Source organism: Calypte anna, chromosome 1 (genome assembly GCF_003957555.1).
Source record: "Calypte anna isolate BGI_N300 chromosome 1, bCalAnn1_v1.p, whole genome shotgun sequence".
Classification (NCBI taxonomy): Eukaryota; Metazoa; Chordata; class Aves; order Apodiformes; family Trochilidae; genus Calypte; species Calypte anna.
The window spans coordinates 146,607,167-146,620,922 of record NC_044244.1 but is presented as its reverse complement, the minus strand read 5'-3'; the positions used below and the strand labels follow the sequence as shown (position 1 = coordinate 146,620,922).

Sequence of the window (13,756 nt, the reverse complement as noted above, 5' to 3'; positions counted from 1 at the left end):
AAAGCTGAGCTGGGATATGAGGGAGATGGATGAAGGGAAGAACAGTAAAGTGACTGGGGGTAGTCAGCACAGATTTATGAAGTGTAAATCTTGACTAATCAAATAGCCTTCTATGATGAGGTAGATGACTGTCTTGGTGGGTGAGGGGAGAGAAGTGAGTGTTTATTTTGACCACAACATCGTTTTTTTTTCACTGTCTCCCACAACATCCTTAGACAAACTGATGAAGTACAGACAAGTGGGCAGGGAAATGGATTGAAACCTGGCTGAACTGACAGGGATAGCATTGTGATTGGAGACTCAAAGTCCATCTGGAGGCCAGTCATTAGTGGGGCACACATGTGCCCAGTTCTGGGACCCTCAGTACAAGAAAGGAACACACTGCAGCATGTGACATAAAAGGAGAGAACTGGGTCTGCTCAGCCTCAAGAAGAGCAGGCAAAGAAAAGACACCTTGGTGTTCCCTGCAAGTACCTGATCAGAGAAGCTGGAGCCCAACACTGCTTGGAAGTGTACTGTGGTAGTACAAGAGGTAGTAGACACAAGATGGAACATGAGTAATTCTGCCTAGATGTAAGAATTTAATTTTCTTTCTTAAACCATGGGGATGGCCAAACACTGGCACAGGTTGCCCTGAGAGGTTACAGAATCTCTGTCCTTGAAGAAGTTCAAGGCTCAATATAGTAGACTGGGCTAGTTGCTATCTGGGGATCACTTAATTTTTTTTTTTTTCTGTAATTTTACAATTTACTGGTGTTGTGATTTCCATTTTATTTGTAACTACCAACTAGGAACATCCAACTAGAAGTCATGGATTTCACTTCATTTCAATTCTAGATTTATTTGAACAGGTAGATCTTTTCCTTGAAAATGTTTTGTTTTAAACAGCCTTCTTGAACTCTACAACATTATACTGTCTTTATTTCCCTCCTTTATTTTCCTTCCTTAAATTGAAACTGCATTTCATTACCTAACTTGGGTATTACACTCATTCTGAGCACAAATTTTATAATAAATTTCCTTAAAGGAAGGGAGAATTAATGTGCTAATCTTTAACCTTCTAGATTTGGAGACTTGTATGTGGAAGAACAATATGTCTTGATCTGAAAGATACATTCTGCAGCAGTCTGCTAATTTACAACTTTAGAATATTTGAAAGAAGATATGGCAGCAGAAAATTCTCAGTAAGTTCCAGTTACTTATTTTTAGGCAGATGTTTTTCTATGCTGTTTAGTATCATGTAGGTTTGGATTAATATTGCAGTTCTCTTACGTTTTTGTATAGAAATATTTGTTAGCAGGTTTTTAAGAGAATTTGGAATTTGGTTTTCATAAATCTAATTTTAAATTGATAATGTCTTTCAATCATTGGATTATTCTAATTAAAGTTTGCAACTACGTGAGTTAAAGTCATCAGACCCATTCAATTTTGGTGACAAATTAACTCTTCATTCTTCAGTGTTTAAACATGTAGATCTGACATTATGTTGTGCTCAAGATTTTATTTGTCTTAATTGAGCTACTGTAGAGAGGTTTTTTGTTGTAGTTTTTTTTTCCTTTTATTTAAAGACACATTGACGGTTTATTTTTTAACTATTAAATTCGTTATAATTGTTTTTCTTTCCAGTCCTTTTTATTGGGTGCTTGGATGCTCTCAGCCTTGTTTGATCTTCTCCTTGTAGAAATCACTCAGTATATATTTGGCATCACCATCAACAGCTTACCTTCTGGTTTGTAAGTAGATGTCAATTCAAAAGAACTTTCTTCATATAACCCTTCAAATAGAATTAATCATATTTTGAACTACAGTGTGAAGGTTATCACAACTATTGTATTTTGAAACATTCATTTCCTAGTTATGATATGTGGTTAATTAATTTATACTTTATCAATATAATGATTACTTCCCATCTTTTAGTCCCTTTTCCTCTGTCAGCATGATTGAAACATGGGTTGCAATGCAGAAATTATTGCCATATTTAGGTTTGTTCAATTCAATAAACACAGAAACTCAAATCAGGTTGGAGCAGTTTTCTCTTTTAAATCATAAAGACAGCACAATTGTAGTTCATATCTTCATTTTCACTTTTAAATGCATCTATATGCTTTTCATACTGTTTTTTCATGTGTTTTTATTTCAAAAATTGAGTGCTGGAGCACGTCAGTCCATTTACTGCTTGCATCTGAAGCTCTTGAAGCTTTAAGGTATTCAGTGGTTTGTGTTCACATAACCTATCCTTGAGATTGCTGCACTTAATAAGAGATGAACATGTTACAGTAGAACCATGGAGCTTGCAGAGCCTTTGTGGTTAAACTTCTGACAAGTGAGCTCAGCCTCATGCAGACTTACAGGTTTCCATGTCTTGCTGCCTCTGAGGAGTAGACCTCCAAGTTTATTACTTCTACAAGTTTATTACTACTTCTGAATTAGTAATAGAAGTTCTTGGAGCAAGATTTTTAATATTGACCACCATATTAGGCTTCTGAGTGAGGCTCTTGAAAGCAGCAGAAGGCTAACTGAATAAGGAAAAAAACTCATTTCTTTGGTGTTATAAAGATTTATTTTTTGTAGTGTGTGAATATTCAAAAGGACTTAAAAGTCTGAGTAGTACTGCAGCTTTTCATAATTTTTGCTACCTCGAAGTTTGTGGCTGGAACCTAGGCTGCTCGTGTGTTTGGACAAATTCAGTATTTTAATCTGTGTAAAACAATATGTTGTGCAAGAGCAGGGTGTAATAAATGTGCACATCACATCCACAGGGAACTAATGAACATCAAATACCCTTTGATGGTATTTTTGCCAGTGACAACAGAATGCTGTCAGCTATCAAGAAATCCACATCAGAAAAATTTTTAGGTGAATGAAATGTAAATGTTACCTGCAAATGCTTTCTCTTCAGCTCATGCTAATATATTGATCCTGAGAGAATGAAGGTAATTTTAGAATATAGGGATTTTTAGAATTTAGGGATATGCAGTAGTTTCAGGAGCATTTAGCAGTGCAAATATGAAAGATTAATATATACATTGCATCATAGTTCTTCAGTGTTGTCTACTTTATTATACTGATAGTCACTTTTTCATGTGTAGCAATAGTCAAAATCTTTTGAGATGACAAAAGCATTGAGAAGTTTAACACTGATTCTAGATTTTTGTTCATTTAAGATTTACAAAAGCTGTTGGGCAAGTATAAAGGGATGCAGTTATTCTGCTTTTCTCCTATTTACAGTGCAACAAATGTATCTGTTGCTTCCGGCTATACAACATTCCTCAGTGTAGTAATAATGCCAGAATTTAGTAAAAAATTCACTGGTTTACACTATGGAAGTTCCCTGACATAGTTATCTCTTTTTTTATATCATTTCACCGTTCATATTACTGAGTGACCTTACACTTCCAGTTCGAAAGCTTTTCCTGCGCACGCTTCGAAGGTAGTTGCGATAGAGGATGACACTGATGACTCTTGCCTGAAATTGTTTAGAAACAATATAGTAGAGTATAACATCCAAGCATGTACTCAGATTCATGAGAAAGGTGGTGAAGGCTGCCCAGGAACTGTAAGTTGTATTTCCATTCTGCAACATCAGGAAGGCGAAGCAAGTATGGAAGGGTACAAAGCAGATGAGTACTTGAGCAATCAGAGTGACTATAATTCTTATGGATCTCTCCTTGGCCTTAGGCTTCAGTTTGGAAGTTTTGCCATGGATAAAGCTGTAAATAATGACGAGGTAACACCCTATCATGATAAACAAGGGAATCAAAAAGAAAAAAATCAAGCGAGAAAAGTTCAATGTATTTACTTCTTTTAAATGGATGATATCAAGCATTTTCATGCATGTGGTGAAATTCAGGGCTTTGTCTGGATCAGATCGTAAAAACAGCAATGGGGATGTTGTTGCAAGGGTCATTACCCAAATTCCAGTGCAAGCCAGCACAGCTTTTTTTGTATTTTTTAGTTCTTTGACATGTTTGGGCTGGACAATAGCCATAAATCTGTCTGCACTTATAAAAGTGAGCAACCAGAGAGCAATGGCTGGATAAAATATAGTGAAAGCACTGATAATCCGACAGAATATATCTCCAAAAGGCCACATTTCTTTCCCATAGTAGATTATCCGGAAAGGCAGGGAAAAGATAAAAATTATGTCAAGTAATGCCACATTCATCATATATACAGTTATAGTTGTTCTCTTCTTGGTAGTGCAGCTGAAAACCCATAGTGCAGTGGCATTCACCAACAATCCTACTGTCAGTACAAAGCTGTAGAAGACCAGTGATGCAATTCTATATTCTTCAGGGTGGTGATTTTCAGGCATCATATTTTTATTGAATTTAGGAACAGTTGTTGTGCTCCATCAAATACCCTAAAGTATAAAATATGAAAAGTTGTTGTTAGTAAAATAAAAGTGTTTTTAAAATACAAATGAGATTCTTGTAGGATGGGGTTTAGTGATGAGACTGTATTATTTAGCTGGGAAAATGTGGTAGCTTTGCTGCTTTTCTTCACTACATGAGTGTGCCCTGAAGGAAATACCTGTACTGCCAGACTTGTGATAAATAGTATTTATAAGCTAGTTTAAAATAAACAATTTTTGTTACTTAAAACATTTCTTACATAGGGAATAAAAAAGTCAAGATTGAGCAACTACTTCCAGTGTGCTTCAGTCATTAATAGCTAAATTGAAACAAGTGTAATTGAGGTAAGAGAGTTATTTTGATAGATAAAAAGATGGGTGTGAGCTGACACTGAGACCTCCCAGCCCAGTGGGCCAGCTGTATCCTGGATCAAAAGAAGTGTGGCCAGCAGGTTGAGGGAGGTGATTCTGCCCCTCTACTCTGCTCTTGTGAGACCCCACCTGGAGTGCTGTGTCCAGTTCTGGAGGCCCCAACACAAGAAGGACAGGGAGCTCTTGGACCAAGTCCAGAGGAGGGCACAAAAATGATCAGAGGGCTGAACAGCTCTTCTGTGGAGACAGGCTGAGAGAGTTGGGGTTGTTCAGCCTGGAGAAGAGAAAACTTTGGGGAGACTTTATAGCAGCACTTCAGTACCTAAAGACTTGTAAGAAAAATGGGGACATAGATTTTAATAGGGTCTGTTGCAGTATAGCAAGGATTAATGTTTTTAAACTAAAAGAGGGTGTATATATATAGTAGATATAAGAAAGAAGCCTCTTCAATGAGGGTGGTGAAACCATTTGAGTTTTTGAAATCTGGCACAGGTTGCACAGAGAGGTGACAAAAGCCCCATCGCTGGAAACATTCAAGGTCAGGTTGGATGGGGCTCTGAGAAACCTAATCTAGTTGAAGATGTCCCTGCTCACTGCATGGGGTTGGGCTATATGACCTTTCAGGTTCCCAAACTTCTAACCCAAACTGTTCTATGATTTTCTAATGAAAATATTTCTTCATGTTTTCCCAGTTGAAAAATTAATGATTAAAACAAGTTATGAAAAGAAATAAGGGAGCATGGCATGCAGTGACATTTGGATATGCAACATCAAGCGCTGACTTTGCATTTTAACCGTGTAGGAGCTACTTAGCTCCCAGAGGAATGGGTGAATGCTGTTGCTCATAAAAGACACTAAAAAGCTGTCTTAGTAGATAACTTGTTTTACAGTATTTAATTTTGGAGCATCAGAAACATCTACTTGACATATGAATGAGATTGATAGCTTGGTAGACTTCCTATTTAAAAAATACAGGGAGCAGTGCAGTTTTCCACTAGGACCCATGTGAGCTGTATTTTCTGAGGGGGGGAAGTTGCCAGCTGGTAGCCAGCTACTCCAGACTATGGTTGTATAGTTTCTCTCAACTTGTTAGTAACAGGAGTTGGACATTTGAAATGGTATTATACAAACTCAGGTGATGCAAATGGAAAGAGATTATCCTTTGGTTTCCTCTGGAGCCATTTGCAGATGGCAGATCTTGCCTGACACTTGCATTAGTGCTTTGATCAAAGGCACCCCCTCACTTTCCTGGCTGGTTCTGTGGTCACAGTTTCATGACTTTGCATGGGCGATTTCCTCTTGTTTAGCCTTTCACACAGCCCTGGGGAAAGTTTGTGAAGAGGAGGAGAAGGAAAAAGTTTGTTGTTTGTCTGATCTTCTTACTTGTGCCAGACAGCCAAGTAACATACAGTATTAGACACCAAGAGTGGTTTCAGGAGCAGAAGAATGCATGGTTTCTGTGTGTTTTATCTCTAAAAAGGGAGAAAGTATTAAAAATAAAGCTTATTCTTATGGCTTTCTGCTCTATGCTTTCTGCTGTCGCTGTCATGTTGCCAGGTACTTTTTTTTAGTGGTGTAGGAGTACATGGTGGATTGAACCAGTGTTAATCTAACATTCTGCCTCAATGCTGGCAAATGTCAGCTGCGTTTGAGAAGAGTATCTATGGAGTAACTAACTGGAGTATGACCTATTAAATCCTTCTTCAGGCTATTTTCAAAGTGTAGAAATACAAAGTTTGGGCTACTGATTTTCTTACAATCAAAACATACTTTTTTAGCTATACAAAACATAAAGGTGTGTTTTCTGATCAAATGAGGTTGTTAGAGCATGTAACAGAATTTATGTTTTGTGTGGAAAAAACTATGTGTATAATACTGACAAAAAAGGTCTGGGGGGCATCTTTATGAATTATTCTAAACTACTTAATTGGGAGAAAAACACTAGAAGTAAAAAAACCAGAGTGATAGCAGACCTTAATGTAAATAGCATATGCTTGGGAGAAGGTTTTTGTAGCACATGCTTGTAGCAGAGTTGAAATATTACTGTCCCACTTTCATTACTGTTATATAAAATTGTCCAAATACTGCTTAATACCACGACCCCTGATTTTTTCCTAAATTTAAGTTTTTTTCCTAAGTTTAAGTTTTAAGACTCTAAAATTTAATATTTATTTAGGTAAGAAACAACGAGGTTTTAATAATGTGTAGTTGGGTACCTGCATTTATACACAAACTGATTTTTAATCTGTATTGTCTACATGGAGTTCAGGTTGGTATCTCCCAAGACAGCACAAGTAGATCTTTGGGTGACTCTGAGTGGATGATTTTGCCCTACTTGCTTATTCCTAATGTCTTGAAAGTGCAATGAAAAACTTAAATTTCTTTTCATTAGTTCTAGAATAAATGGCTGTGTTCAGCTGCTGGAGAAAGAAGCCCATCTTAGCAGCACAGGTAAACACCCAAGTTACTTTGTTAGTGTAGCATAATGGATTGTTACTCACCTTTTGAGCACTATGAAGTTTCTTCAGAGATGCTTCTTTCATAGCCCCAGATCTGTAGAAGGTTTAGACTTCCTCTTTGCTCAGTTTCACTTAGCTGAAATACCTCCTCTCAGGAAACAATGACGCAGTCTATCGAGTTCTGAACTTTTGTTGGTCATACTTAACAGTATCTTACTAATATTTCATATACATGTGATGTCTGTGAACTCGTATTTCTAGTACCTTTGAACATGCAGACTTTTATAGTATTTCCAGTGTGGTCAAACTGGTCTGTTGTACTAGGTATCTTTTTAAAATACATTTTAAAATGTTTGTGGTATAATGGAAGTGTGGTCTTGGTTGGTGTTTGCATGCAAAGGTATCTGCAATAATATGTATCTTAGTTATGCAGAAGTGTCTAATAAGCACAATGTAAATGTGTTTAAATAGAGTGCTGTCTGGTTTTTTGTGGTGATTTAGTTTATATTACTTTGGATAGTAGTCAGTCTGAAAGTGACAGAAACTCCTCATTTGAAATGAGAAGTTTGATGCACTTGAATACATGGCTTAATTTAAACTTACCATATTTTACTATAGTAACAGCAATATTTATTTGCAGTCTAAAATAATAGCGTGTCTATTTAAGAGTTTTGCACAAAAATACTGCATGAAGGGAAGTTTTAGTTTTAGTCTTTATTAAAATGGAGTAATATCTCTGAACAGTGTCACTGCAACAGACATCTTTGGTGGGATGAGTGTATTCACAAAGGCTGATAGGTAAAAAAGATTTATTTCCTACATCTTCTTTTTGTCACCTCAAAAAAAGATCCAACCTTTGAAAGAGCTGTTCAGGGAAGATCATTCCAAAATCTTTGTAGAGCACTTGCTAGCTCCAGGTCTCCCAGTGTCAGTCTTTGGGACACTGAAGCAGACTATGGAGCGTTTGTTACCTCTTTTGGCCTCAATTCCACTCCTACTCCCCATGACCTAGGTGAAGCAAAGAGAGGTATGTGTTGAGGAAGGGAACAATGTTCCAGTCAAGAATTTGCCAGGATGTGAACATGGTACCAGAAGCAAGAAAGGCCTGCAGTTTTGCTGTACCTAGGATCAGCTTTGTTTCTGGTGATGTCTTTCTTCACTGACTGTAAAGTTGTGTAGGCAGGTGATCCTCACTTAGTGCTAAAGATAACTTATGTGGAAAATACCCTGTCTGCTAGAGTCTTATCATTCATCTCTGTTGAAGTGGGTTCGTGGTAGTCTGTAGGTTTTTGTTTAAGTCAGTGTGATGGGTGAAGTCATCACAGGGAGAGACCTGGGTATAGTTTTCAGTATTTATCTTTAAATACTTGGTCTTTCCTGTTTAGGTGAAATAACACAATACTTAATTTTTGTGGTCATTCCAAAGTCCTCTTAAGTGCAGTGAGCTGCAAATCCTACCCAGACCATCCTATAGACATATTATTGTATTAAACAGTGCTTAGTATTTAGGATTAATGACAATCTTTAACGGACTAACCGGTGTTGGAAGTTCATCAGTGGCTTTATTATTAGCAAAACAACTCTGGAGCATGCTCCAGCATGAGGATGAATCACTCATAATGTTCTTGATTTTTGTGAAAATCATTGAAATTCAGTGACATATATGTTTTTAAAAGGTTTAAAAAAGAGTGTGTGGCTCCTGGAAGAGAGTAGGTAGGCTTTTGAACTCTTCTAAGGAAGAGTATTTTATTTTTGGAAAATCAATAGACAGAAGTCCAGAGGTCCCTTCCAGTCCGAACTGAGCACTGAATTTACTGAAGCAAGCAAATGGATAGACAGTGCTCCTCTTAGCTGAAGAGGGAGTACAGAAGAAATTCTGGATTTGAGTGGAAGCCAGGCACAGGCTGAGGATAGGATTGGAAAAACTCCATGCAGTGAACTGCCTCTTGGCTTGTCTTCTTCAGGGAGGTCAAAAGGGTGAGGTTTTATTGCTGTCTCTTTTTATCTGAAGAGGGTGGCTGAGGTCTTGACCTGCAGGGGAGGTCATGCCTTGTGAGGGCAGCTGGAATCAAGTCACATTTCTAATTTAGCAGTTTACACAAGGGGGGATAATGGCAGCCCAGTTGAGTGTCCAGACACGTTATCCACCCAGCTGGTTTGCCATAAAATATACCTGTCAGTCTGTGTTCTGCTTTCACTCAGGCTTTTCACAGTCTGCCTGGTGGAGCAGAGGCAGCCAAACCACTGTTGCTGACAGGTGGGAAAGGCTTCTCCCTGAGCCTGCGGGGGCAGCTGTGTCTGCTAGTGGTGTGCTGAAAAGACACGTTTGCACTATCAGCAAGGATGTGCTAATTCTTGTCTGGGTGCTCATCCTGGCTGCAGCTGCAGGGTGGTAAACTTTCAGACTTGAGCAGCACCCCAGTGAAAAGCTGCACTAACTGTGGTTTGCAAAAGGCTATGCTGCATTCCCCTGGTGCTTTGGTTTCTGTTGTAGGAAGCACCTGTCTCTATTTTTGTTTTTTTTCTTCTGTAATGTTTTATCAGCTAGAGAGGAGTGTCTTGCATTGGTTTCCCTCAGATGGGTGAGTACTTTGACCTCTGCAGCTTTTACTGAAATAAAAGCTTAGTTCCTTCCAAGATCTTTGTTTTGCTATTCTGAAGTTCAGGGAGTAAAGATAATTTTAGTTGCACTATGTTGTGTTAAAGCTGTTTTTAAGTAGTTAAAGCTAAGCCAATGTACTTCAGGTCTGAGGTTAAGGCAGAGTGCACATGGTCTGTCATGGTGCCTTCAGTAACTGGTGAGAAGCCCATACAAGAAATGAACTCTAAGACCTTGCAACAACGTGGAAGTGCAGCACTGAAGGGATTGTCTTCATGCTGTTGCTTTTGCAGGAGTATGCTGCGTCTTTCTGTTTCAGTGGTTTGATCATGGTACAGAAAAGCATGTTTTGCCTGTAATGTAACATTTGTCCAGCTGATAAAGTTCTGCACGCAGAGGGGCAGAAGGATCACTGTCTGCTTCACTTAAGTAAGGAGCAAGCTTGAGCTTCTGTTCACCTTGTCCTTCCAAACTTCTCATATTTGAACCTATGGACAAGAAAGAACTGAAGCTTCTTGCACAGTTCAGTGAAGCAGCAGTGAATGTGTGTCAGTCTGTTAATTTACCAGCTTGCTGTTCTGGGTGAGTTCACATGCAGTTTTGGGTTGCTATTCTCAACCTTGATGAAATTCTGCTTCTTTTTTTTATTCCCATATTGTTGTACATCAGTTAAGGTTTAAGAATAGACTATTGGTTAAAAGTTGCCATGGCCCTGAATGAACCTTACTGCAATTGTTTCCAGTTTTACCATATGTTTGCTACTCAGAAGCTGCATCATGGCATAGCTGTCCTTCTCCCACTCCTCAATCTGTGAGTATAAATGCTGCATGCATCAGAGCTGGAGAAATGGGAAATAGAGCAGCTCAGGAGGACTGCAGCCTAGTTAACTATACCTGACATGTCCTAATTACTGTCACGTTTTGCTTTCTTTTTGATGTTTTGCTAGAATATGGTATGGTTTGAGAAATGAGTTCCTGATTTTTTCCTTTTAAAAAAATTATAATGAAGTTTACAGTCCATGTTTCATCTGGTAGTGGTTTTTTTCCACCCCCTTCGCTTCTACAGCCAGGATGCACCCTGTGTCACTAAATACCCTAAAAATACACAGTGCACCTGGCCTGCAGTTCATCTGTTCAGCAGTGTCAGCTGCTTAAAAGAAGCAATACTTCAAAAATTAATGAAAACTGTATCTCTAAGTAGGGTAGTGTACTAGAAACAGTGATTTGTTACAAAGCAGCAATCTCAGAATATGTGTAGTCTAATATTTGCTAAGGGCAAATACCAGTACAGCTCCATGCTTGTCGTTGAACCTGCACTGCCTTTGGCAGATTTCTTATAATGGGTCTTGTGTTTTGCTTTCCACCTGTGTTCTGTTGGGAAGCAGTGCTTTGCTTTTTTTTTTTTTCCTAACAGTACAAATTTCTCATTACTAATATTTCACAGTTGTTTTAAACCTGCATAAATAGTCAGCTAGTATCTAGGAGATAGTATCAGTATCAGTATCTAGAACTTTTTCAGATACTCTTTCCTTAGTAATTATGTGGTATGTGATATTTTTACTATTAACCTGCTTTTAAAAGTCTCAGGTGTGTAGGAGTACTGTTCTGAAACTCGATAAACCTCCAGGGATAATGTTTCAAGAAAAATGTCTTTATTTGGAGCTGCTTAAAGTCAGATTCCTTTAATGAAGTCTAGTGAAGAAGTAGGAAAAATCCTTTTGACTTCTCCAGAGTTCAGGAGCTTGGACAACCTCTGCTCAGTTACTAGCTTGAGTATATGTAATCAGAAATCAAATAATTAAAAACTGCTACCTACACTTCATTATGCCATGGAAGCTTTTAAGCAAGAGAACCTGAAGTGAGGGTGAGCTGTGCAAGTATTTGAATTAGAATAAGCTCTGCCCTTTAAATTCAAGGGCACCTTGCTGAGTGTCACATTCCTGCATGTAGTGCCCAGCCAGCCCTGGCAGGTAGTTTGCTTTGATGCAGTGACAGTCTTCTAATACTGTCCTGCCCGTGCCACCTGTCTCTGGCACAGCTTAACCAGCACAGCCATGTGTTGGTGTTGTGAAGCTTGGTGTGATGCTGTGGAGTTGAGCTGGCACCAGAGAGAGCATCCAGGATGCTAAATTGGGGGGAGCAGCACAGCTCAATTCCTGCCACGTAGGAACAGATGTGGTTAATTAGGATCTCTGCAGGGCAGGGCTGCTGGGTGTGCAGGCTCAGCACTGCCCTTGGAGGGAAGTGGAGAAGTGGGGTGTGAGTATGTGTGCTCAGTGCACCTGAATTGCTGAGATGAGGACAGCTGATGCTGGAAGCTGGCAAAAGAAGACAACAGAGCTGGCAGAGCAGATGATTTCAGAGAAGTTACTGTCTCTGCAAGTCTCAGGTGGGTTCTGTCAGAGGACTTGATACTTTCTGAACAACTATTCAACAGTAAACATATATATATACATACATATATATATATATATATATTTCACACTCACATGCACTTTAAAGGGAAGGGGCTGAAAATCCTAAGCTTTATCATGACCAGAAGCCTAGTAGAATAAGACAGGGCACAGATTTGAAGTCCAGTAATTTAAGCAGCAGTCTTCCTTATGTAGACACTGTGTTGGTAAAGGTGGCTTTAAGAGTGGGTGGGCCAGCGAAGCTGAACTAGGACTTGTGTAAATTCTCTACCACTTTCATCCTTTGTCTCCAAAGCATACTGGCTGTCAGTGCATTTTTATTTTTGTCCTAGTACATCTGAGACATTGCACTCATTTGCTTTTAACAGCTGTGTGGTGATATGAGCCACAACATCCATAGCACTTACCTACCCAGCAAAAATGAGAGGGACTGCAAAGCTTGTTTTGAATGAGGTGCAGTGGAGGAAGGAAGGGTTATAAAGGTGGCAGGATGTTGGACATCTCTGTATTCCTTCTTTTAGATTTGACAGCATATGGAGGTAACTATAAGAACTATACCAGCAGCCCATGGCTCGCAGTGCTCATTGCTGGCTAGAGTTTCCAGGATAAGGGGGCCTAAGCTGTTTGAGTTACTGGGTGAGTGCTTAGCATCCCATCTTTTAGTAGTGATCCCGGATCTGCCTTTGCTTTACAGCTTGACAGTTCCTACCCCAATGCTTATACTGCCCCGTGCTGAGGGCTCTGACATTTGGAAGTGAGGCTTAGCCTGCAATAAGAGTTTGGTGAAACGTGTAATGACCTCTGCTGTGTTGAAGATTAATTACTGGATCAATGCTGCCATCTACGGATCTTTTGCTAGCATAGCAACAGATCTTGGGAACAGCAGAGCAGGGGTGTGACAAGGTCATTCCTTTATACACCTGCAGTATTTAGCTACTTGTGCAGGAAAACTGATTATGAAGAGTGAAAACCATTGAGATACCTCCACAAAAGGGTGATACTGCGCGGAGAGGGAGTTTTGATCATTCCTGTAGTTGCAGAATGGCAAATTCTGTTGCTGCTTAGGGACTTACATTTCATACAGGCCTATCACTTGTACCTCTTTTTGAACAAAAGATGTAATTTTGAGAATGAGTTGCAAGCAAAGACTTCCTTACTGATTATAGTCTGAATTTACCCTGAAAAAGAGAAGAATATAAAGACATCTCATGGGGCAAGGAGCAGGACTGGAAAGAAAATTTGCAGTTTGCCATTCTCCTGACTTTATTATGTAACACAAGCATATAAAAGAAAACTAAAAATTAAGCAACTGTATATTTTTAAAGCCACCCACATCCTCATTTTGGTTTTTTTTGTCTGGTGCATCTCCATTGAAAAAAACCCAAACACAATGGCAACTTGCTTTCCACAGTGCTTCGTTTTTCTGAAGGAGTGGGTGGTTGTGTTCTAAAGGTTTTATGGTTAAATTATTTCATTAAATGAAGCAATGCCTTCTTTCCCATGTGGGAATAGGGAGATTCCTTTTTAGCTTGATGGTTGACCCTTGAAGATTATTTTCA

General features: G+C 38.9%; 2 protein-coding genes across 2 annotated transcripts in view; one reads left to right on the top strand and one right to left on the bottom strand.

Annotated features, from left to right (window-relative positions):
* The window catches only part of UBAC2 (UBA domain containing 2), a 90,717-nt gene that overhangs the window by 11,768 nt on the left and 65,193 nt on the right, over positions 1 to 13,756 (top strand). The window contains exons 3-4 of the mRNA XM_030458160.1: positions 1,065 to 1,184; positions 1,627 to 1,733. Of these exons, the coding sequence (XP_030314020.1) occupies positions 1,065 to 1,184; positions 1,627 to 1,733 (227 nt within the window). The remainder of the gene's footprint in view (positions 1 to 1,064; positions 1,185 to 1,626; positions 1,734 to 13,756) is intronic.
* GPR18 (G protein-coupled receptor 18) lies at positions 3,353 to 4,318 on the bottom strand. The gene has a single exon (XM_030458169.1). It carries the CDS (start codon positions 4,316 to 4,318, stop codon positions 3,353 to 3,355), a length of 966 nt encoding a protein of 321 aa, XP_030314029.1.

Bases quoted from the DNA above. Each gene is read 5' to 3' on its own strand.
- GPR18 (XM_030458169.1), bottom strand. From the start codon at position 4,318: ATGATGCCTGAAAATCACCACCCTGAAGAATATAGAATTGCATCACTG.